The sequence below is a fragment of the Aspergillus udagawae genome (assembly GCF_001078395.1).
Source record: "Aspergillus udagawae IFM 46973 DNA, scaffold_4, whole genome shotgun sequence".
In the NCBI taxonomy this organism is placed as follows: domain Eukaryota; kingdom Fungi; phylum Ascomycota; class Eurotiomycetes; order Eurotiales; family Aspergillaceae; genus Aspergillus; species Aspergillus udagawae.
Window position 1 is genome coordinate 2,485,916 of NW_025091267.1, and position 22,705 is coordinate 2,508,620.

At 50.7% G+C, this 22,705-nt stretch overlaps 8 protein-coding genes across 8 annotated transcripts; 5 read left to right on the forward strand and 3 right to left on the reverse strand.

The window, feature by feature from the left end:
* Nucleotides 1-1,256: 1,256 nt before the first annotated feature.
* Nucleotides 1,257-2,765, forward strand: Aud_006256 (uncharacterized protein; the record flags this gene model as incomplete). Its single annotated transcript, XM_043291159.1, has 3 exons — nt 1,257-2,092; nt 2,148-2,201; nt 2,258-2,765. 3 exons carry the CDS (start codon nt 1,257-1,259, stop codon nt 2,763-2,765), a joined length of 1,398 nt encoding a protein of 465 aa, XP_043147094.1.
* Nucleotides 2,766-4,318: 1,553 nt separating this feature from the next.
* Aud_006257 (uncharacterized protein) lies at nt 4,319-5,829 on the forward strand (the record flags this gene model as incomplete). The annotated part of the gene is made up of 2 exons (XM_043291160.1): nt 4,319-4,385; nt 4,436-5,829. 2 exons carry the CDS (start codon nt 4,319-4,321, stop codon nt 5,827-5,829), a joined length of 1,461 nt encoding a protein of 486 aa, XP_043147095.1.
* Nucleotides 5,830-7,144: 1,315 nt separating this feature from the next.
* Aud_006258 (uncharacterized protein) lies at nt 7,145-7,444 on the forward strand (the record flags this gene model as incomplete). Its single annotated transcript, XM_043291161.1, has 1 exon — nt 7,145-7,444. One exon carries the CDS (start codon nt 7,145-7,147, stop codon nt 7,442-7,444), a length of 300 nt encoding a protein of 99 aa, XP_043147096.1.
* A 53-nt stretch (nt 7,445-7,497) lies between these two features.
* On the forward strand, nt 7,498-7,920 carry Aud_006259 (uncharacterized protein; the record flags this gene model as incomplete). Its single annotated transcript, XM_043291162.1, has 1 exon — nt 7,498-7,920. The coding sequence occupies one exon, from the start codon at nt 7,498-7,500 to the stop codon at nt 7,918-7,920; it is 423 nt and encodes a 140-aa protein (XP_043147097.1).
* Nucleotides 7,921-8,211: 291 nt separating this feature from the next.
* On the reverse strand, nt 8,212-9,864 carry Aud_006260 (glutathione synthase; the record flags this gene model as incomplete). The annotated part of the gene is made up of 2 exons (XM_043291163.1): nt 8,212-9,460; nt 9,563-9,864. The coding sequence occupies 2 exons, from the start codon at nt 9,862-9,864 to the stop codon at nt 8,212-8,214; spliced, it is 1,551 nt and encodes a 516-aa protein (XP_043147098.1).
* A 637-nt stretch (nt 9,865-10,501) lies between these two features.
* Aud_006261 (putative SNF2 family helicase/ATPase) lies at nt 10,502-16,006 on the forward strand (the record flags this gene model as incomplete). Its single annotated transcript, XM_043291164.1, has 1 exon — nt 10,502-16,006. One exon carries the CDS (start codon nt 10,502-10,504, stop codon nt 16,004-16,006), a length of 5,505 nt encoding a protein of 1,834 aa, XP_043147099.1.
* A 684-nt stretch (nt 16,007-16,690) lies between these two features.
* Aud_006262 (DEAD/DEAH box helicase) lies at nt 16,691-19,602 on the reverse strand (the record flags this gene model as incomplete). The annotated part of the gene is made up of 3 exons (XM_043291165.1): nt 16,691-17,663; nt 17,717-19,062; nt 19,138-19,602. 3 exons carry the CDS (start codon nt 19,600-19,602, stop codon nt 16,691-16,693), a joined length of 2,784 nt encoding a protein of 927 aa, XP_043147100.1.
* Nucleotides 19,603-19,927: 325 nt separating this feature from the next.
* Nucleotides 19,928-21,822, reverse strand: Aud_006263 (MFS transporter; the record flags this gene model as incomplete). The annotated part of the gene is made up of 2 exons (XM_043291166.1): nt 19,928-20,343; nt 20,397-21,822. 2 exons carry the CDS (start codon nt 21,820-21,822, stop codon nt 19,928-19,930), a joined length of 1,842 nt encoding a protein of 613 aa, XP_043147101.1.
* Nucleotides 21,823-22,705: the final 883 nt, after the last annotated feature.

Genomic DNA, 22,705 nt, shown 5'->3' on the forward strand with positions numbered 1-22,705 from the left:
ATACATACGATTAGCATACTTGAAAGGGAGTTCAAATTTGTAGTACCGCCAGTTTACCAGATAACACCTTCGTGGTAGAAGACATCGCGTCGTATCCCTGAAGCCTAGTATACCTGGGGCAGGCGATGATGTATTTACTGATAATCTGATCCTTATCGAGCCAGTTGTACTTTCTATTGCCTCAAATACTGGATTTGAGATGAGTACAGAGAGTAAAATACAATGGAAAGCTTAACCCGGAGCATGATCGTAGATTGATGAATTGCTTGAGACAGTATAAGCCAGAAGTGAGGCAGAGAGGAAAAGAACGAAAATGAACGGTCTGATGCAGGAAGCAAAATGGCAGAGACTCAACAGGATGTTTTGTTTACTCGCCTCTGCAATCCTCCCAAGGACGCTTGCTCTCACCATCATCACTGGCGACGCGTTCACTCTTCCACCAGAACACCTTCTTATCTCTTCACAATAGCATCCTTAACTTAGGCTTGCATTTCTTAATTGTGTACTACTTTTGTTGGAAAGCCCCTAGTCTATGATCACATTTTACCTTCCTCACTAACTGCGATTGATTGCTCTTTGTGAGTCTCTTGACATGTGCGAAAACGTAAACAGGACTGACCATGTGAAAGAACATATTCACCCAGGGGATCCATTGCTTTATCTCATTCCCTTTGGTTCTCAGAGTGCCCTACATCGTTAAAAGATATTCACATCAGAACGCAAACACTCCGTGGTCCCCGGTGTCCAGAGGACGACCTATACGTAACCAATGGACATCTCCACTCGAATGGGCCTCTGTCAGACAGCTCTCTATCACAGCCGCGGTCTTTTCCCAGGACCAGGCTTTTACACCGGCCTAGAGTTCTATTCACTTGAGGAACGAGCGAATCCTCTTACCGTCGAGGCAAGTTAATTCCTTCTTAAGCCTGCTCAAGGACGAGCTTCAACTCAGTGTTGTAGCCGACATGCCATAATTCATCCGTCGTTGTTATCTTGCATGAGATGTCTAACCAAGTATCTTAAATTAGGGAGATTGGAACACTTCGGCTGTTTCTCAATCTGTTAACTATCAAATCGATCCTCTGACTCCCCTGCGTACTACCGTTGGACTCCCCCCCTGTTCGACTTTCCAGGATGCGTCCGCTACTCGAGCGCAATTGACGGGTGGGCGCTCTTCAATATCTGTCTCGCAGCCTCGCCTGCCTGTGGGATTGCCTTCTCTCCCAAATTACCAAAGAGTGCCTGTTTCTCAATTGATGCATGGACCATCGCCTCTCTCTGCTACTCAAGCTGCACCGCAACACCGGCCTCGGATAAAATTCGAGCCTTCTGTTCTATCTCAAACTCAAGGAAGACTTGATCGTCAGCCTGCGGTTCCTTCGAGCGCTGACTCCTCATCACTAGTGGAGCACAAATGTCTGATCATAAACACTAACAAGAACCTGGTAAAGCCCGAGCCAGCAGCTGCAGACGATCAAACCACCCCTCATGGTGATCAAATATACTGGAGTCTGGAAAACTTGCCTGACGTCCTTTACGTCCTCAGACCCAGAACGGACTACCGCAAATCGAGACACCGTGTCTATAAAACAACCAGTGCAATTACTGGAAAGCAGATCAATGGCTTTCCCGTTCTCCCGAGCCAAATCTCCTCCAACGTCGAAGGATGGAGACTCGAGGCCTGGATGCGTTTGGACCGTCGCATCACCCAGCAGGATATCATCGACCGCGTCAATCCCAAGTACACATTGACCGCGGAAGAGATTGAGTCTCGCAGGGAAATCTTTCGCAACACCTTCCACGTGGCTAATTGGAACGCGCAAAAGTCCATCTGGGACATTGATCGCATGCTCAAGGCTATCGGAGTTGATACCCAGAATAATTCCACCAGGGGACTGACGCCTGGCTTGATCGACCCATCAAAGGGTGAAGCCGGCGGACGCATCCCGATACCAGGAGAAAACATCATTCCTACGAAGCAGGGAAGGCCGAATCTAGAAACCGCTTCCAGGAGCTTCGATGAGAAGTGCAAAGGCCGCCGTCCAGGCCCACTTCATGCTTCGCAGGCAGATTCGAGAATGGATTCGAGCAGGTACGTATCCTGGCCTTCTTAATTCAGTCTAGAGCGTAGCTAACGCCCGCGTTAGCCACGAGATCGAAGCAGAGCAGAGTTTATCGCAGCAAGATTTCGCAATTGATACGTAAGATTGCAGCTGTTCCCTAGATCGAGCTCTATACTAACTGAATTTCTATCCAGCCACACGAGAGCAACTGCATCGCCGCAAACTACAACGATTGACTCCACGCATGTCGACTTCGAATACCCCGAGGTAGATGGTTTGACCCATTGCATCGAGCCTCCCACCCAACCCTTCCACGATGAAGACGACACTGTTGGCCGCACAATGACTTTGAAGAGATTTTTGAAAAAGAACCACATGTCGTACGAGGATTGGCTTCTCCGCGATTATGATGTTGTTGATAGAGATACCCTGAAGCCTGGACGCAATGAGGATCTGGAGTCTCAGGAGCCGGCAAACATAATCGCCAGATCGAGGCGCAGACGCGTTGACGATTCGGACATTGAGGCGTCAGTGACCATGGACAGGGGCCGGAAGCGCAGACGTGCTGGGGAAGTGAGTGTCGACGAGTCGTCAGCAGGCGACGATGCTAGCACGAAGCACCGGGTAACAGAAACGTTGAACCCTGGCAAGTCCACCAAAAGATCTAGTAATGATTTTTGGGCTACTGTCTTGAAAGGCTGAGTGCTTACTGACGAATTGGAGGGAGTCTTCGGTACATTCCAGGAGCTGGCGTTGAGGTTTGGTAAAGCTGCCTGTTTCTTCAATTCTTTTCTATCTCCTTTTCCATGTAACGAGTACTTGGGTCTTCGAGATGATTTTACAGGAATGTTGTTTACGCTGAGAATCCCAGGCTTTGCTTTGATTTCGGTTTTCATGGACATAGTGACAGAGGCAGCATGCACATTGTACAAGTTCGTTTCACAGAGGTAGGAATGCATGCCACATTACTTTTTCATTCACCTCATTCCAGCACTTTCTCTATGTATCTACCCTCATATTGGCCTCTTACACTTTGTACAAGACTTTCCTTCCCACCAAGTGTTCTCCGCCTACAGCAATCATCCTCTCTGACTTGTACTTCAAACACACCTCAGCTCTGCTTCTCAAAGTCAATCCTCAGACCGAGACTAGCAGCTATAAATGGAAGTTCCTACTTCATGGCCCTTTACCGTCTTCCACTCCCTCAAGCCCCTCACCAGCCCACCAGCCTGGTTAGTCTTCTTCTAGACAAACACAGAAGCACAACCAAAACCCTATTCAGCCTCATTATACTCAAATACAATAGTCTCACCGACTAAGCGATTTTCAGCTCGGGCCCACCATCTCCACTCGCTTCCTGCCCTGCCGGGGACGGGAGGCCATTCAGCAGCGAGCAGCAGTCAATATAATTGTTCTCAGCTTACAATACGTGCAGCAGACCAGACAATAGACTCCACGAAACACCTGCTATCCAGCCACGCGATCTATTTCCGGCTACCATGTTCCAGCTTTCAGCGAAACCAATGAGGATTGTTCAGCTGTATTGTTCTTAAAAAAGAAGCTTTCCAGCCACCGCGTGGTGTACCTGCGGCGCTGGAAGGACAGGGGCTGGGTGGGTCTGCAGTGTCAGTGAGGATGACAGCGGACATGCGTATCGAGAGGCTTCGTCCAGGAAGTGCGGCGGACAACCCAGAAATGATAGTAACATGGGCAAGCTGCGTATCATTTTGAAGAACAAAAATTCTGCGTTTCAGAAAGACATCTTCCGACAGATCATGTCAAGATGTGTTTGTGAGTCTGGGGTTTTCAGGGGCTCGCTAAGGAGGCGAGGGAGACAAAGACTAGAGGAGGCATGTCGAGTGAATATTAGCTCACTCCGTTTCATCACCATCGCACAACCAAACTTCTCCCGCTTCAGTCGACTATACCAACCTCCGCATTATTGAGAAATCGAAAGAATGAGGAGCTCTCAGAACTCAGTATGGCGAAGTCCAATTCTTCTTCGTCTCTATATTCTCCTGATCTGTCTTCTTCGGGATTTCTCTTCCTCAAACACCTTCCCACTTCATATTCGCAAGTACCAGCTTGCTCCCACAGATCACCATAACCATCAGCTTTCAGCAACAAGTTCCAAGACAGCATCAAGTGAGTGGTGATGAGTGCTCTTTGAGTTGTGTGCACAAGTGTTGCCCAGCAATGCCTAGGTTCAGCACTGTTTCTTTGGCATGGCTGACATCGGTTTGCAGCCCTCAACAATGGGTAAAATCGAGAGAAAGAGTCCCAAGGGCTCCAAGAGCTCTGAGAAGCTTCAGGGCAACAAAAGTGAGTCGACTTCCTTTGTCTCTTTGAAACCGATCCTGATACGGTAGCAGAGAGAACTCCTCGGCAGGGCAGCACCGAAGCCATCGACCCGCGGAACTTTACCAGCTTCCGTGAGGACCAGAAGGATTGGTCCTGGGACAATCTCCCAGCCATCCTCTATCAGTTCAAGCCAACAAAGGAGGACGAGAAGAAAGAGCGAGAGCCGCCCAAGATGAAAGTCGTGGGCGGCAAATGGGTCAGAGACATCGAGATCCTTCCCGATCACATTTCCTCTGACGTCGAGGAGTTCAGAGTCGAGGCATGGATGCGACTCGACAGGCGCATCCATTTACAAGACATCATTGACCGGATGCACAAGGATTTTGCAATTGAGCGCAACGCTCTTCAGCAGCGGAATGTCAGATTTCGCAAAGCTTTCCACCTCATTGCCTGGAGCTCAGGAAACAAGATCAGTTGTCAGCTTGAGCAAGATGTCCTGAAAAGGATGAGAGAGAAAGACATCGACCCTGTGCTAAATTCTACCCGTGGATTGACTCCTGGGCTCATCAATCCTGAGCTCGGGGAAGCGGGTGGTCGCATCGCCCTTCCGGACAACTATGGGCCTGAGAGACGTGGGCATCGTGGGCCACGCACTCCAAAGAAGAAAAGGGATGCGGCAAAGATTGAAGAGGACGTGGATATGGATGCCCTTGACCCTGCCACTCCCATCAGAGAATACCTACCTCTGACTCCTCCCCCGTCCAGGCCAGCTCCCTCCGTCAAGCCTTGCTCTTCGTCAGGTCAGAGGGCAGCATCTGAGGAGTCGGTGACTAGCATTTTAAGTCCTCCTTCTCCTCTTCCAAGCTCCCCTGTTCCATTTTCGCCTATTCTTAGCTCCCCTGTCCTTTCTCCCGTTCCTTCGTCTGTCCCCAGTTCTCCGGGTCTTACTTTTACTGTTCCCGAGGTGGGCCATCTCGACTCTCCTCTGGAAAAAACCCTCTATGATGGAGACCTGTGCCCTTGCAATTTCGACTTTTTGTTCAAGGAAGAATCGCGTCAAGGAGTCGACTGGCCGCGCCCTTGCGAAGAGGAGCTTTCTGGCCTGCGCAAGGACGTACCCAAAGGCTTGAAAACGCGCCACCGGCTTCAAATGAAGCGCCAGCACAAGGCCTTCAAGAAGGCGCTACCTTTCTGCAATACCGATTCCCTGTACGCCAAACTTGCCAGCAAGTTCGACCTCGATGACATGATCAACGTTGTCCCAATTTCTCGTACGACTGCACCGCCATCGCCGGATCCAGTATTTCCATCCCTCATCTGCGAGCCTATGACGTTGCGGCTGATTTGTCGCCCACGTCCTACCGACGAGGGCGCGTTGAAATGGGTATACGACGTCGCGCTCAACGAGTATTACGCCGGGCAGCGATTCCTTTTTGAAATGCCTTATGTGGAGGGCGTCATGTGAGGCTACCTCTACCTTTCAATAACTGCGCTTCCTGTGTTTACTTCCCCTTGTTAGTGGGAGTCTGGTGTGCCTTTGTCAATTTGTCTTCTGTCTGTCTTTTTTGTCTGATGGCCTTTCGTTTCTACAGATACCCCTTCACGCGGAGGAAGTCCTCGATTTCCAGGGAATATTGCTGGAGCGGACTTGGCCTTGGAGTTGACTTCGGGGCTTCAGTGTCTATTGTTATCGTTTGAGCTTTGTGTCTTTCTTTGCTTTCTGATTTTCAACAGCTGTAATGCTGTCCACTGGGCCTCTGGACCGCAAATGGTGTCGTTCGGATAAGGTTGATTGCCAAGGCGGCATTCCGCGGATAGCGTGACTGCCACGAGTCTATGATATGCAAGGGTTGCACTTTCCTCTTTGGGCAGAGTGAGCCGACCAGTGAAATCAATTTGCTTCTTCAATTCATCAACCCTTCAATGCTGTAGAGTCATCGATCAAAATCGCTGGCATCAGCTGGTTTGGATTACCGCATGATATATTTTATAGTCTTTCGAGTATACTTACAGACTTAAAACCTAAAACGACGCAGTAAATAGTCAAGGATGCCAAACAGGAGTACACGCTCATAATTGATCATACGACTAAACCTCCAGTCATTTCTGACATCTTATATATAAGTCTGTTATTTATGTCAAACTTAAGAGTCAGCTGCTTACAAGATTGAAAGAACAGTTTCATCTGAGATCATTCCCTCCAGTATAAGCCACACAGACCGGTAACGTAGTTGCAGGTTCTATAGCATTAAATTCTGAGCATGATTTGTCATAGCTAAGCGGATTTCGTATAAACATGTATAATTATTCAGTTTAACGTCGACATCTATGCGTACCCTTTATTAAATTTGAGAATCACTGTTACTTAGATCAGAGAAATATCCCAGTCCATAGAGGTATGTTACTCTCAGAGTAATATGCCTTCTCTATATACATATTCTCAGAGTTTGCTTAAGCAAGGACCCCCTAGCCCCAAGCTATTCACAATGTTGACTCCTGGTGTTATATTCACAGGGCTTCAACACTCAGGTATAAATGTGAGAGTTTCCTGCTTTTCCCTTCTGTATAACAATTCTTACTCTCTACTCTTCATTTTCAGTATCGTATTTCAAGAATAACACATCTAAGCCTATCTTCATAAGATATGGTCTCTCCACCTATTGATGCTCCTGGTATGTCCCTTCCTACTGCATTACAATGGCACAGGTATTAATATGTTACATCTCAGCTATGCAGCAGTTGACATGCCATCGTCAGTGTTACATGTTTCACGTCAAATAATGCCAATTAACACACCTCCAGATGACGCCCCTCCTGGCCCATACCACACCTGCGTCAACACCCACCACGCAGCCTATTCCGAAAACAATCTACCCCCTCTCCTCTTCCGCCTGGAGGCACCAATATTCGATGATCTCCCTCCTCTCAGAAACCTCGTCGAGAACGGCCAAGTCGTCAAGGACCGCGATGGCCGCCCCCTCCGCGCGTTTCCCTTCCTACATACATCTCCATCCGCCCGGCGGCCTGGCTCCTCGAGTACTGGATGCGGACAGACCCACGCCTCACATACCGCGACATAAAGGCGCGGATGGTCGTCCCTGCAGCCCAGCGGCCGCGCGATAATAGCCTCAACATGCGCCGAGGACGCCAGTGCAGGACTCCACTGGCGCTATCCTGCTGGATGAGAAACCGTCGTACCGTGGGGAAAGTGGAGGTCGAGCGTGTTGCGCGTTGGTCGCTGGACCAGATCAGGTATAACACGACTATGGAGATCGAGTACAGGAGGGCCCCGGGCCCAGGCCCTGGCGACGGGCGTACTACTGCCGTGCGGCTGCGCTCCAGGACTCTGGCGGGCGGCGTGCCGGCCTACTACCCTCTGGATTTGTTTCTGGATGGTAGAGAGGTCCACGTCCCTAGTCAGCGAATCCGCGAGGCGTTGAGTCTCTTCTGGCAGCTGTCGGAGAGGGCTTCTCTGCTCCAGCTTAGGAGTTGGAGGCTGCTTCCGGCTGAGGAGCTCCCTGAGGCGTGGCGGTGTGGGCGCAGGGGGGAGATATAGGCGACGAGAGGGATGTGGAGGCTGGTTCAAGGCGGTCTGACAGTGTCTAGCTGCAGAGTGGGCCAGCCATCCAGGGGATGCTGCTATCATGGAGATGGAGTGTCGCTTGTATATTAATTTGGCTGGAAGAAGACTGAATCCCAAGTTGAAGAACGTTAGTTTGTCGTTCACGTCTTTGGCACAGTGAAGAAGAAATTGGAGTATAGAAAAATCGGCTACCAGATTCATACGAAAGGATTATAGTATTCGAAGATATGTATCTATCATTAACAAAGGACTTGTGAAGGAACTTTAGAAAAGAAGAATGCTATCTAAACTGGAGAATCCCGTGGCCACTCCCCCCTCATTAACATCCTTCGCCTTCGTCCTCATCAACCACCCGCCTTGCTCGTTCTGCAGGACATTTCCATTGGATTGATCCCAGAGAATAGTACCATAGATACCTAACTCCCCAATGACCTTGCCACTGAGTACCTCGCCATCACTCCTCAGAGCCACATTCTTGGCCTCAGCCGGCGGGCGGATCAGTTCCATCAGGATCCACCGCTTCCATTCACTTTCTGGAATTGACCGTAAGAAGCCGGGAATGGCAGACTTATAAATGTTGTTGCCGCCTCCTTCCCGCTGCGGTTTGAGGACGTGGTTGAGAGCTGTTTCGGGATTCAGAGCCAATTCTCGGCCCTGCCCGTTTGAAGAAAGGTCGTACTGAGGCGCAAATGTTTCCCGTAAGCGGGCGACAGTGGCCGGGTCGGTGTCTGCCATGAAGTTCGCAAGGTGATCGGGCCCTGCAGTCTCTGCCAGCACTTGTTGTACAATCTTAGATCCTGCCAACTGATTCAGGACGGTGGGGCATTTGATCGCTGCAGAACGCTCCAACTGTGTCCGCGCCTCCCAGTCACGCTCGGAGGTGTAATCCGTCGGGGCATAGAAGCAGCGGAGATACACAGTTGTCACTTCAAACCGCGTGTCTGGTGAGTGAGGGGGACTGTAGATGAGAGGCCTAGAGGCGTTTGAGCCGGGAATCGATGTGTGATCCAAAATCTCGGTACTGAGGAGTCGGAAAACGGGAACCTTATGGACGGTAGTAAGCTGTCTGGAGAGTGCCAGCTGGTCAAATATGTTCCGTTCGTTCTCCTGTACCACGAACAGAATACACGTGGGAAGAGCCGGGGTCGACTTCGAAGGCCCGTAAGCAGAATGCGCTGCAGCCAGCCCGGCTGACAAGGTTTCCACAGCAGTGTTCTCGGGAGGTACGTTCGACTCGAACAGTGGGTGCGGAGGATATGAGATGGGATAGCCTGGCGGGGAGGTAAGAAGCTCTGAATGGAGCTTTCGCACCAGAGAAGACAGGCCGCCGAAGGACGACGAGATAGTGTTAAACTCCACTTGTTTCAAAGAAGGGGCGTCCGCGTTTGTCGGAGAGTGAGCCATGTAATCGGATCGATATAAACCAAGCGACAAATTCTGAACATAACCCTCCTTCTTGACTGAGAGGTGAACTTTCCACAGACGGGAGATGAAGTCGTCAACGTCAATCAGACTACAGGTCAAACAGTTTTTAGTGCAGAACTTTCGACAGATGCTGTACTCCGAAAGAAGCATTGCATTGAATCCAGGCCACAGAAAAGCATCAGAGTCTTACTCTTCCATAATCGTGCCCAGCCATTCCTCATTACATGTAATTGCAGCATAAAGCTTGTTGTACACAGTCTGCAATGCCTTGGCTTCGTCGAAGCATGCCCTTGGGAAGAGACTCGGAAATAACGTTACTGGAGCGTTCGTCGCCAGTACACCATACGGGTCAGACTCTTTTGAGATGAACGTAGGAGGAGGTCGGACCATCAAGCCATTCTGCGTAGCCCAATCCTTGATAGCCTTCACCAGGAAGTCCTTCTGTGCGGGGTTCAGTTCCGGAGGATAATTAGTATAGATCGAGTCACTCATTTTGAAGAGCGGTGTCTATTCTGCAATGTGGAATCTCAGCACTCAAAGAAGCCCAGAAAAGGAGTTTGAAATCAATTGAGGACTGTTCAGGTGCGAATAAATCAACGTCTCCTGCAAGAAAAGGCCATTATTAATACTGTCGATGAGGGGCCGTCGGCGATTAATCATCGGAGCTTTGGTGGGACTACGCCGTACACCGCCTCTTGTACCGCCTTGACTACCGGCAGAAAAAGAGCTCTATCGCGATAACGGACCGCCGATCTCTCTTTTTGACAGTATCAGTTTGGCGCGTCTCGTTCCATCAACGCGATAAGTTCATCAGAATTCTTCCATAACCCAAAATCAGTAAAGTCAGCTGGAAATGTGATGTCATATGCTTAGCAGCTAGGGTTTTAGTGAATTGCGAGATCTGTGAGATCGCGACTCTCTTGCTCTCCCGCCCAATTCTTCTTTACTTTTGATCGTCCTTCGCTTCTCTCAGATCTCGCCTTTCCTGTGACCAAATGGTGCCTTATCACTCAAGAGAAATCTCAATTTCGGTGATAAGCTGGACCTGCTGATGGGATTACTGTAAGATACTCTGGCTTCACCTCACTACGTTGAGATTCCATTAACAAAATTAGCTCCACCAGGCGGAATGGAATCTGATGGAGGAGATCCCCTCGATTGGACAGTTGACGAGGTAGTAGCCTTCCTCTGCCATAATCCTGAGACGCCATGGTCCCAGTCTGCGTCGCAGGCCCCTCGGCCACACCCTGTCCAATTCGAAGCCGCTCTTCGAGAGAATTTGATAACCGGGGAGGTGCTGTTGCATGATGTCGACAAGGAGACTCTACGGGAAGAGCTTGGACTCAAAGCTATTGGCCATCGTAGCTCTATGCTTATGGCAATACGCTACCTTCAGCGACGTTCTCAAAAATACCAGCGTTCTAGGGTGGAGCTTGCTTCCCAACTTGATGACCGTCGGTATTCAGTTACCCCAAGTCACTTGACAGCCGTTACTCCAGGCCCTTTCGAAGAGTTCTCGTCACCTATTCATCAGAGCTCTGTGCCGCCAACAGCGACTCCTCAGGATCTGATGCAGCGCCCGCATTGGATGACCCCCTCAGCATCTACAGTATCTCACACTAAAAGGACCTTTCCCCCGGATGCCGCGACTTCCAGTGGTCTGAGGGGCGACGAGTCTACTACAACGACCGCTGCTGCTAAAGGTAGTGAAAGTGCAACCACTACCAGCGAGAGGCCTCCAAGCGTCCCTCCACCCGCCGTTAGTAGCCCGCCTGCGGAACAACGTATAGACAAATCCAACCCTGGCGAACGCGTGCGTGCTTATGAACATATCGTGGTTGATGCTGAAGGACAGAAGCGACGCAGACTGGATTTGAGCTCTCTGCCCGAACCACAAAGGAGCCCTCCTGCGTCGAAGTCCTCGAACATTCCGCAAGACAAGGACTGGTACATTGGACCAGATCGGATTCTGCCTTCGCAATTATTCTATCCATCTATTTCCGGTGAGGAGGATCATTCGTTCGTAATGCTTGGTCCTCCGAATTTGCCTACCGCTCAGCGCCACTTCGTGAAAAAGTGCATGAACTATTTCTTCAGACAGCAACCCATTCAGTTGAGCTCTGATACTGAAAGTAGTCAGATGGCTCTGATCCCGTATGACCACTCGAAGGTCAGTGAGCACGACGAGAAATTCTTCACTTTGTACACTGCCACAAATGGAACTGTGTCAGTTACACAAGAGAACATAAAGAAATGGCCCCAGTTAGAACAAGCAGGGGCTGCCGGCTCGTCGCAAACACTGGAACCATCCGATCCTTATTCATATCTCCTTCAGAAATATCCTGCCGTGGAAGACAACCAAGACGTCTGCCCATTATACGGTGACTCAGGCTCAGAAGGAGAGTTTGATGAAGAAACTTGGCAGGAGATTGCTAATGAACGCGATGATATTGCTCAAAGTAAACCGGCAAAGCTGACTCCCGCTGAGGTTGACTCAGTAATCGAAGATTGTATGGCTGAATTTGTGAATCGGTGGCGCCAGAATGGCTTACCGAAGGAGGAATATAAGGCCCGGAAGCTTTGGGTCACAGCTCGAAGGGCGAAGTGTACTTACCAAAAAGTCAAGGCCATCAATCGCGACGTGACCTTGCTGGAGAAACGGTTAGGCAAAGTGCTCGAAGCAATACGCGGAAGTGAATATGCCTCAAAATCGGAGTTACAAACACAGTGTCAAAGCATGGAGCAGACTATTATCGATATACAGAAGCAAAAGTGGCGTGTCTCGGTTTTGGAGGAAGAGAAGTGTCCGCCAAAGGTAGCTTCTGCCCCAAAAACAAAGCCATTGCCAAAACCAGAGGTTAGGGCCGCAGACGAGGAGTCTCTTCACTCAGAATCCGATGTCTCTTCTGACCTCCAGGATGACTTCATCGACGACTCCGAGGTTCAGGGAGGGGCCTCGTTTATTGAAAACCCTGGAAACGGGGACAGCATCGACAGAAGGCGAACAACACCGGCGTCGACGCCCTCCACGTCCGAAAGCGATGATGACATTATCAGTCCCTCGGGAATCAGACGTAAATCAAGGGCCAAGAGGTCGCCTTTCATGGCAACCAGCTCACCCTCTCCTGACTCTTCCGATAACGCGCAACGGTCAGAGATTATCGACCTCACAATGGACTCTCCCCCAGCTTCAGCAGACGAATTCAGGATCGAAACGCCGCCACTCAATCCTGTGCGACCAACCAGGTGGACAGAATCGGATGACGTTAGCTTGAAGATCGAACGAAGTCCTTCGATATCTCCCCCTCCCCGACTCAGCTCCAATGTAGTCGTCGAGATTCCGAAGCGACCAGAAATCATCAACCGGAAACCTGAAGGGTCGAAATCGACGCGCAAGTTCAACACATCAGATCTGCCTGACCACAATGATTTCGATGGTCTGCTGTCGTACCCTTGGGAAGTTCTCGAGGAACGCCACGATCGCCGTAGATTGCTTGCAAAGTTAATTGCAGCCATGCCTGATAGCGAGCGTGAAGAGATGGCTTCATCGATACCTGAATACGAATATGGTGAATTGAAGGAACTTGTCGGTCAGGGTCTTGGAATTCTTCTGAAAGGTCAGATAGGGATACCCGAACTCGATAGTGAACAGAGCGAGCTATTAATGCGGACCGCCTCACAATTCATATCTTGGGTTAATTGCATCTACATTCCAGCATCAAAAGGGATCAGCAAGAAGCATATCCTCAAGGCCCAGGACGAAATTGCTGACTTCAAAGTCTTCCACAAAGAGCTCTGCAAGGGACTAGGACTTTGCAAGGGTCTGAAGTTCGCGAGAGAACCGAGCGAAAAAAGCACTCGCACCTCAAGCGAGCATGTCGATGAGTCGGAAGGAGAAAATTCTGAACATGTCAATGCGCCTCACAAGAAGCGGAAGAAGGAAGTCAAAGAAAGTCAAGACGTCAAACGAAATCAAGCAAGTGCACAGCAGCGTGTAGCGCGGCAGGAAAAAGAGCGAAGACGGCTTGAACACAAGATGAAGCTTATGGGTGTGAGCAACACCGATCCTACTCGTCAAGCAGTGAGCTTTGGAGACCCAATCATCTACTTGGATCCGCATATTGGTCAACGCGTAAAGCCGCATCAATTGAATGGCATTCAGTTTATGTGGCGGGAGTTGATACAGGACGAGAAGCAACAAGGCTGTCTGCTCGCCCATACGATGGGGTTGGGAAAGACAATGCAGGTCATTTCGCTGCTTAACACTATATCTGCCGCGGCTGCTTCCAATGATCCGAAGATCAGCGAGCAGGTCCCCGAATGCTTCCACCGATCGCAAACGTTGATTCTTTGTCCTTCGTCTCTGATCGATAATTGGTACGAGGAGTTCCTCATGTGGACTCCTGAAGAGTCGTGTATTGGGTTTGTGAGAATAGTTACGGCTTCAATGGCAGTTTCCGAGAGGTTGCGAGAGGTATCTGACTGGGATGAAGAAGGTGGAATCCTGATCATGAGCTACGACATATTCCGGAAGTGGATACACAATAAAGAGACGAAAAAGATGCGCAAACCTCTACGGGATGATGAACATGCAAATGTGAGGAAATGGCTTCTAGAGGGTCCAAACATCATTGTCGCCGACGAAGCTCATAAAATGAAGAATTCTACTTCGGGAATATCTCTAGCGGCTGTGCAGTTTCGTTCTAAGAGTCGTATCGCCCTGACTGGTTCTCCCCTTGCCAACAACTTGACTGATTACTTCACCATGGTGGACTGGATTGCCAAAGGTTATCTTGGGGAATTTCCCGAATTCAAGGCAAACTATGTAGAGCCCATCGAGGAAGGTCTTTACGTGGACAGCACACACTATGAGAGGAGAAGGTCGCTCAAGAAGCTTCAGGTTCTCAAGGAGATTCTCGAACCGAAAGTTAACCGTGCCGCCATCACTGTGCTGCAGGGCGATTTGCCGCCAAAGGTTGAATTTGTCATCACTCTTCCCTTGACCGAACTGCAACAGGCAGCATATGATTCCTATGTTGACTCTGTAGTCCAGGGGAAGACAGAAGTTGGAACTGCAAAGCTTTGGACGTGGATGGCAATCCTTGGGCTCTGTAATAACCATCCGGCTTGCTTCAGGGACAAACTTCTCAGCCGCGCTAATGAAGCGCAAAGGGCAGGGTCAAGCTTGGATGAGATGCTACCGGGTGATGAACCTATAACGCAAGCGGGCATTCCTGATTCCGAGAAGCTGGTTTTTGAGCAAGAGCGGTTGTTCGCCAACGTTCCTGACATGAAGGCGCTAAATTTGTCGTATCGGGCACAGCTTCTCGACAGGATCATCAGCGAGTCAATCAGGGCGGGTGACAAGGTGTTGGTGTTCTCTCACAGCATACCGACTCTCGACTATGTTGAGCATGTCCTCAAGGTCTCCAATCGTAGTTATCGCCGTCTGGACGGAAAGACGCCCATCAGCACTCGACAAGCGGCGACCAAGAGTTTCAATACCGTTTCTGAGGAAAAAGTGTACCTCATCTCAACCCGAGCGGGTGGCTTGGGCTTGAATATTCCGGGTGCGAACCGCGTCGTGATATTCGACTTCTCGTTCAATCCTATCTGGGAAGAACAGGCAGTCGGACGCGCATATCGTCTAGGCCAACAAAAACCGGTATTCGTTTACCGCTTCATCGCTGGAGGAACATTTGAGGAGATTATCTACAACAAGGCCATCTTTAAGACACAGCTTGCGGTTCGGGTTGTGGACAAGAAGAACCCGATTCGCTGGGCATCTAAAAAGCTCAATGAGTATCTCTTCCCGGCTAAAGCGGTAAAGCAGCATGACATTTCCGAATTTGTGGGGAAAGATCCTTATGTGCTGGACAAGATAATCAAAGAAGACAACGGCGAGGAACGGGCAATTCGGAAGATCGCCCTCACCGAGACTTTCCAGAGAGAAGACAATGACAAACTCACAGAAGAGGAACGGAAGGATGTCCAGCAAGAGCTCGATGAGGAACGGCTCAGGCGTACTGATCCCCAGGCATACCAGCGACTGATTTTTGAGAGACAGAGGAGAGAAGAGCTCATGAGAGATGCGGCGAGACGCAGAGAGGCGGAGAGACTCTCCAACTTGGTGCCCATGTCTCAGCCTCAAGGGCAAAGCTGGCCTGGCAGGCCCAACCTGCCAATGCACTACGCGGCCGCTCACCAAGCCCGGGTTCCATCATCTCAAGTAGCTCCGCCATCTACAGCTCCCCCTAGGTCACATGATTATGGGCATTCTGTTCGTTCTTATGATGATGGCCCATTCGCCCATGCACCGAATAGGCCCATCTTGTCACGCTCTCAGTCGACGTCGAATGCAACGTTGGCCGTGCCTCAAAATGGGGCAGTCCACGGTACTCAGCCTGCGTACCGGGCTCTGACCGGACCGCCGCAACACGACGGCATGGTCCCTCCCGCTCTTTCAGATCCGTCCACGCCGTCTTCGCAGTCCTCGGACCCACCATTACGCATGGAAAGCCTCAGTGCGAGTGCTGAGTCGGAGCCCATGCAAATATTGGACGGGGCCACCTCGCAACCTGCACAGTCAAAGGATGGCAAGAAGGACGGGGGAAGCTCCTGCAAGACGCAGTAGATCGCAGGATGGCTAAACTTAGAATAGATTCTCTTTTGCTTTTTGTGATTGCGAGCATCTGATTTCATGATATCCCCATCAGTTCCTGCGAGCATGGTTGTCTCTGTGTTTCCTGGTGCCCTTCTGTGTATGTGTATCATTTACATATTTCCTTCTTCGTTAATACTTCTCTTTCCATATTCCTCCTTTTTTTTGTGTGAAGACATCTTTCTCTCTCCTTTGAATCTGAAATTCCAGTAGGAGACTTTCATCACTAGGTTTTGCACAGGCAAGGCAAGGCGTTTCAGCGTGGTCGATTTTCTTTTCGTCTTCAGGAGAAATACAATGAACGAATTACGGCCATCCTTAAAAATATTTGATGATTCCAACGTAACGGTGAATGTGGTAGGGCGACTCGAGCTTGAGAATGGAGTCTATTATAGCTTTCTTGAATTCTAAGTCTTGATAATGTCTCCAAGTACTCTGACCGGCAGTAAAGGAAAATTCGAGACAAAATCCGAAAAATATTGAAGTAATCACACATAAAAAGAAAAAAGAGAAACATCGATCACTAGTCTAGATGTTGGAAAGCCCGAGATGCTCCATACCATATAGTCAAACAGAAGAAAGGTCAAAGAAAGACAGACAAATAGGGTATTAAGTATTGTAAATAGTACGAAGAGACAAGAGGCCAAGGCCTATCGGTCAAGTAAGGAGTTTCTCCAGATCCGCGATCCTGGTAGCACTATCGTCGACCTTCTTATCCTTCTCGCGGAAGGCCGCCAGCATCAATTTGCGCTTCGTGTCCTGGATCTCTAGCACGCGGTCTTCGATGGTGTTTTCCATGACGAGACGCCAGACTGTTGTCTCGCGTTTCTGGCCGAGACGGTAGACGCGGTCGACGGCCTGGTCCTCGATTGCGGGGGCCCACCAGCTATCGGCCAGGATGGCCTGATTGGCCGCGACAAGGTTCAAGCCAACGCTGCAGACGCTCAGACTCGCGAGGAGGACCTTGCACTCTGGGTCCTTGGAGAACTTGTATGTGGAGGCGTCGCGGGCCGTCGACTTCATGCTGCCGTCGATGCGGGCGTATCCGATGCCGTGGCGTTGCAGGTGAGGCTCGACGAGGGTAAGGAATGAGGTCCACTGGCTGAAGACGACAGTTTTGGTGTCGGAAGCTTGGCCCTGGGCGGTGAGGATCTTGATCAGGGCTTCGATCTTGCTGCTTGGGTTGTTTGGGTCTGCGACAACTTCGTCATCGGCGCTTTCGCCGAGACCCACGGCAGGAGCGACGAGGGTGGAGGTGTCGTCGATATTGGCGCGGCAGAGGGGGCACTTGTGCTGTCGCTCGATGACTTGCTCTATGCAGCCTCGGTCGTAGGAATGACCGCAAGCGGTTATGACGGGCTGCTCTAGTGTATCGAGACATATAGGACACATTTCCTGGCTCTCGATTCTGAGCTGCAGCATGTCCTGAAGGCCTTTAATGTTCTCCGGGGTCAATGGTATAACCTTGTGCTTCTCCAATAGACCCGCCAGGGCGTCGATGCGGTGTTTACAGAGCGCCCAATGGTTGCAAACTTGTCGCATACGGAGAAGGACCTCAAGCACATGAGAATACGTGGTACCTCCTTTCTCTCTGGACTTGAAGTCCATAAGCATACCTTTCGCTTCGGATCTGTGGATGGTCAGCAGCCGGTCATCGACTTAATGGCAGAGGAGGAAACATACTGGAACATGTCGTATTTCTCTTGTTCATGAGGATGAAACTTGATGCGCAGCACACGCGAGGTTAGGGCCGGCAGGCGGAGGTTGACGAATTCCATGTCCTTTCTTCGCCTCAAGCAGATAGCGCTCATCAGTGCCTGAAGAAGGAGACGAGCATTTGGATCGTCAGAGGTCAGAGGGCGAATGAGAACGCTGGTGAAGACTGCGATGTCTTCCAAGCCACCCGCCAGTCTCAGAAAGCGAATCTGTGAGTACAGATCCTTCAAGGTGTTCACAATAGGCGTGCCGGTCAAAGTCCAACGCGAGTCCGCGCGCAGATTGCAAGCAGCCAGCGCACCCTTAGCTCGGGGGTTTCGAATTGTGTGACCCTCGTCGAGCACGACACGACGCCAATGAACGGCAAAGAGTCCCTGCTTAGGTGCTGCTTTGGCATTCGGGTTGTACTCCACAGCGAGAGCACCGTAGCTCGTGATTACCACATCATACTCGTTGAGTTTTGCAGCCTCCTTCTTCCCAGCACCATGGTAGATGAGCACACTTGGCGTGCTCTCACTGTGGGTATGGTCTTTAATCTGGTTTCTCCAGTTGCTCATGACTCCGACAGGTGCAATGATCAAAGTGGTCTTGGATGACTCTGGAGTCTTTGGCTGCGAGTTGGCCAGAATCAATGAGATTATTTGAATTGTCTTGCCCAGACCCATATCATCCGCCAAAATACCACCACTTGCAAGAGGGGGTGGGATAGCCGTTGAGAAGTTGGTGGCGATATTGGTAAACCTGTTTCCAGTTCTCTTCCAGAGCTGCACCACGTCCTGAGAACCAGGCCCGGGTAGTTGCGGAGACTCTTTTTCGATCATCCAGGCTAGTCCCTGCCGCTGGTACGGAAGAAGCTCAGTAGACAGCGCTGCGGGAGTATCTGCCATAGGCATATTGACTAAGTCTGACTCATTCAAACCAAAATTCTCCGTCACCTGGCCAATATCACGAGGATTAAAGGTGCTGCTCTGGCCAATAATGTCTTCCAATCTCTCCCCAGTCTGACTGAAACCGTCACCGGCGTAAAGGTTGGCATACATCGGGTTAACGCCAGCCTCCCACTGCTGTCCATTGCCCGACGCCAGACCGCGACCCCTTTTAGCAACATCCTTCTCCGCCCGCTCGCGCTCTTTGCGCTCGCGAGTCTCCCACCGATTAAATTCGGTCAGGGGAAGTCGATCATCAATCATCATGCGCTTCAGCCGCTGCCGCTCTTCCGGATGACTGGTACCGTACAGCTTCAGCATAATTGGGCACGTAAACGAGCCAATCTCTCCCGTCAAGATGCCTTCAATAAACAGCGACTTCGAGTCCTGCAATAAATGACGTTAAATCGACAGTCCAGAACCAAGCCATTTGTTTACAGAAGCTCCGGTTCGATCCCTTACCATATACTTCGCCAATCGAGCAGCTACATCTCGGGGAATATGACCAATCTGATTCCCCATGACGTTCAAAACACGGATCGCATTTCGGTCATACGGATTATTAGGCTCACGATGCAGAAGCACGTGTTCGCCAACAGTCGCGTAACCATCGTAGTACCGGACCCCCACAATCTTGGTTCGCAGGCTCCCGTAGTGCATGAAGCTAACATAGGAGGAATCATCCTGGCTTCCCTGGATCAGATCCTCGGCTTCCGCATCGTCCTCTCCGTCTAGGATAATCGCCTGAGACGATTGGCTTAGCGGCACGAACTCGGTACTCTCGCCGAATCGTTGGCCAGTGATAGTAGTGGTAGCAGTTGTGTTGCTACCAGGACGCGTTGCTCTTTTCCCTTGGGGAGTAGTGTCTCCGTCGTCAACGGTGAGGTCCACTTGGTCGATGTTCCGCTTAGCAAAGGGTCGCCCCATCCTTGCTGCAAGGGATGGATGCTTGTCCGTTAACGTCCGCTTGACGCGACGCAAATGCGGGATAGATATGGAGAAGACGACGGCATAGTATTCATATTGAAGCGAAGCTTGTGGATCAAACCTTACCAGATTAGGAATAGCTGACAGCCCGACAGGAACGCGCTAAGCCACGGTTCCACGTGATCCACATCATGGTCTTACTGCAAAGGGAATGGGTACGGAGTAGAGCTACCTTGTCCAGAAGAGAAGAATGTCGCTGTCTATGAAGGGTGATGAGTTCATTGTATCCATGCAGAGTCTATATAGATTGCTACTTTTCGAGAGCTCAGTCCTTGAACGAGCCGCGCGTGTTGACACGGTCAATGTCATAGGGATTCGCATCGTAGACGTCCTGCGATGTCACCATCTTCTTAGACCCATATGAACTGGCAGATTTGGTTGAGAGGCTTGACTGCCTCCGACTGAGCTTAGCACGGTCCAAGGAAACCCTATCTACCTCTGATTCCGCAGAGGTGGGCTCCAAGGTTACCTGGCTCGGGGCCGCCATGACGCCCGGGTTTTCCTTCTCCTCTTCCTGTGGTTCTTTGACTGTTCGTTCCATTAACTTCCGCATGAATGTGTCCGATTCTGCGGCGAACTTGCATCTTCTTCGGATGACAGGCCCGTACTTGTAGAAGAGGAATGGAAAGGGGACACAGCCAAGTGCCAGGAAGGCAGGTATGGACGAGGCCCAGTGAATACCTGGACCTGATTAACTTTCACCAAAACAGCAACACCAAAGAAAAGGGACTTACCTAACGAGCTATACATATACTTTACGAACAGGGGAAATGCGGCGGCGAAAACCGAGCGCAGGACGGCGCTAGCAGCGAGCACGGAGGCAGCGTAAATTGTGTACGCATCGATCAGATAGTTCATGAGGCTGAGAAAGACAAGGACCATGCCAAAACCAAACGGCACACCCGCGGAAATACTGGCCAGATAGTGGATCGAAGGGTAGTTTGTCCAGGCAAACCAGAAGAGACCAACAGGAATGGCCACCGAAGCGACCAGGCAGGGAGGCAGGCGCGCCTCAGGAGGCGCAAAGCCATCATGTGCCTCCTGGGTTCTGATATACCGCTTGTTATCGAAGATGCTAAAGGCCACAGCACACATCATGCCAATCATTATCCCCAGGAAAGCCAACCCTGACACGCCTTGGTTCCAGCCTCGCTGGCCGGCAAACACGATGGGGAAGGCGCCAAACATCATGAACAGAGTTCCGTACACGATTGCCATGTATATTGACAGCAAAAGAACAATGGGTTCCCGGAGAAGCAGAATCCATGGGCGGGACAGCGATATCTTCAAAGAGTGGCCAAGCGTCTTCTTTCCTTGTTCAGCTTCAATCCTGCTCTTGTAGACTTTGCCAGTAAGCTTGGAAAGGTTGACGGCTCGCTGATGAAGGAGAACGGGCGCATACGTTTCGGGGACGATGAGGCCCGCGATGATCCAGAGTGCGCCAGAAAAGATGGCCAAGAACCCCATCACCCACTTCCACCCCTCCGTCATGCCCAGGAAACCACCAATGATGGGCCCTAGGACCGGGCCCAGGAACGGAGCCGACGCAAACAGACTCATCGCCAGACCACGTTGGCTCGCTGAGAAAAGGTCCGCAATGACACCACCTGCGTTAGTCAAAGGGGACGACCCGAAAGCTCCGGCGAGGAATCGGAAGATAATGAGCGCTTGAATGTTCGGTGAGCCTGCGGACGCGGCGTTGAAAATGGTCAATCCGCAGTAGCTGATCAGAAAGAGATACTGTCTTCCCCAGAGCTCGCTCATGGGCGCAAATATGAGGGGACCGACCGCGAACCCCAGCACGAATGTGGACACGCCCAGAGTTGCTACTTCTGCGCCGACGCCAAACTGTTCCATGATCTGTTTCATGCCGCCAGTGTATGCCGACGAGACCAGTGACACGGCTAACGTCGCCCACGCCATGACCATGGTGTAGACCCATTTCTTCGTCGTGGGAAATTCGAGGGGGTTCCGAGGATCATTGAGAATCCAGGTGACTAGGTATGGGTCTTCTTCTGTGCCTGAACCGGCGAAGCTATAATCAATGATCTCTTGGGTGAGCACACCTTGGTCAAAGAGCAGACGCCAGTGCGGTATCCGAGTAGGTTGAACAGGCTCGATAGTATCAGCCGAAGCTGACTGGCTGTTGTTGGTGCCCATCCGTGCTGAAGGATAGGATTGTGCAGGTTGACAACCGGACGAAGAGCCACCAAGTGTGGGGATATTCTCTATTTCTTCAAAGCTTGAATAGTACAAGAATGCTGATCATACATACTATCGTAACAACCCAAAAAGAAGACAGTCGGTAGGTAGGATTACAGAGGAAGAATGGAGGCCGGAGGTTGGTTCATACTGTGTACATCCGAAAAAGTAGCAGCTTCGGAGATTAATCAAAGTGCGCGAGTCAAACTCCCAACTAGAATAGAATCAGACAACTACTGGGCCTAAAGAAGAAAGCCGCTGTTTTATTATCGCCGATAGTTTAGTATGAGTATCTAGTCTTTCGGGAAATCGGCAAGTAGTGGCGCCTTTAGCTCCAATAACTGGCGGGACGGGGCGACAGGCATGAGGGGAACATGGTGATTAGCTTAGCCTCTGGGCACCTACAAGGATACAACAGCGTCATAGGCCGCGAGGCTCGCTGTGATCGGATCTCCTTTCTGCCGATGAAACGCAAAGATGATAATGAAAGAACGGAGTGGTGGAGTGATCGATCATTATGGGAACTACGTTGGGAAAGCATACTGGGGACTGGCGAAGGTCTTAGTGCTGACCTCGTCGAGGGCAACCTGGGAGGAGCTGTTAAGAGCAGATGGGGATAGGAGATTAGACGGCTTTTCCGAGTCAGGGTCATGGAGTTTGTAGCGGGGCTTGAAAGTCGGCGAAGACGGAGTTAATCGACCTGATGCACAAGCGGCACTGGACACTGGAGATGAGATGCAGGGAAGATGGCCTGATCAGGAATAGGATATGGAAGCAGGCTGAAGCAGACTGTTCATAATTTCATTGACACTGGAGTTATGAAGGGGCCCTATTGCATAAG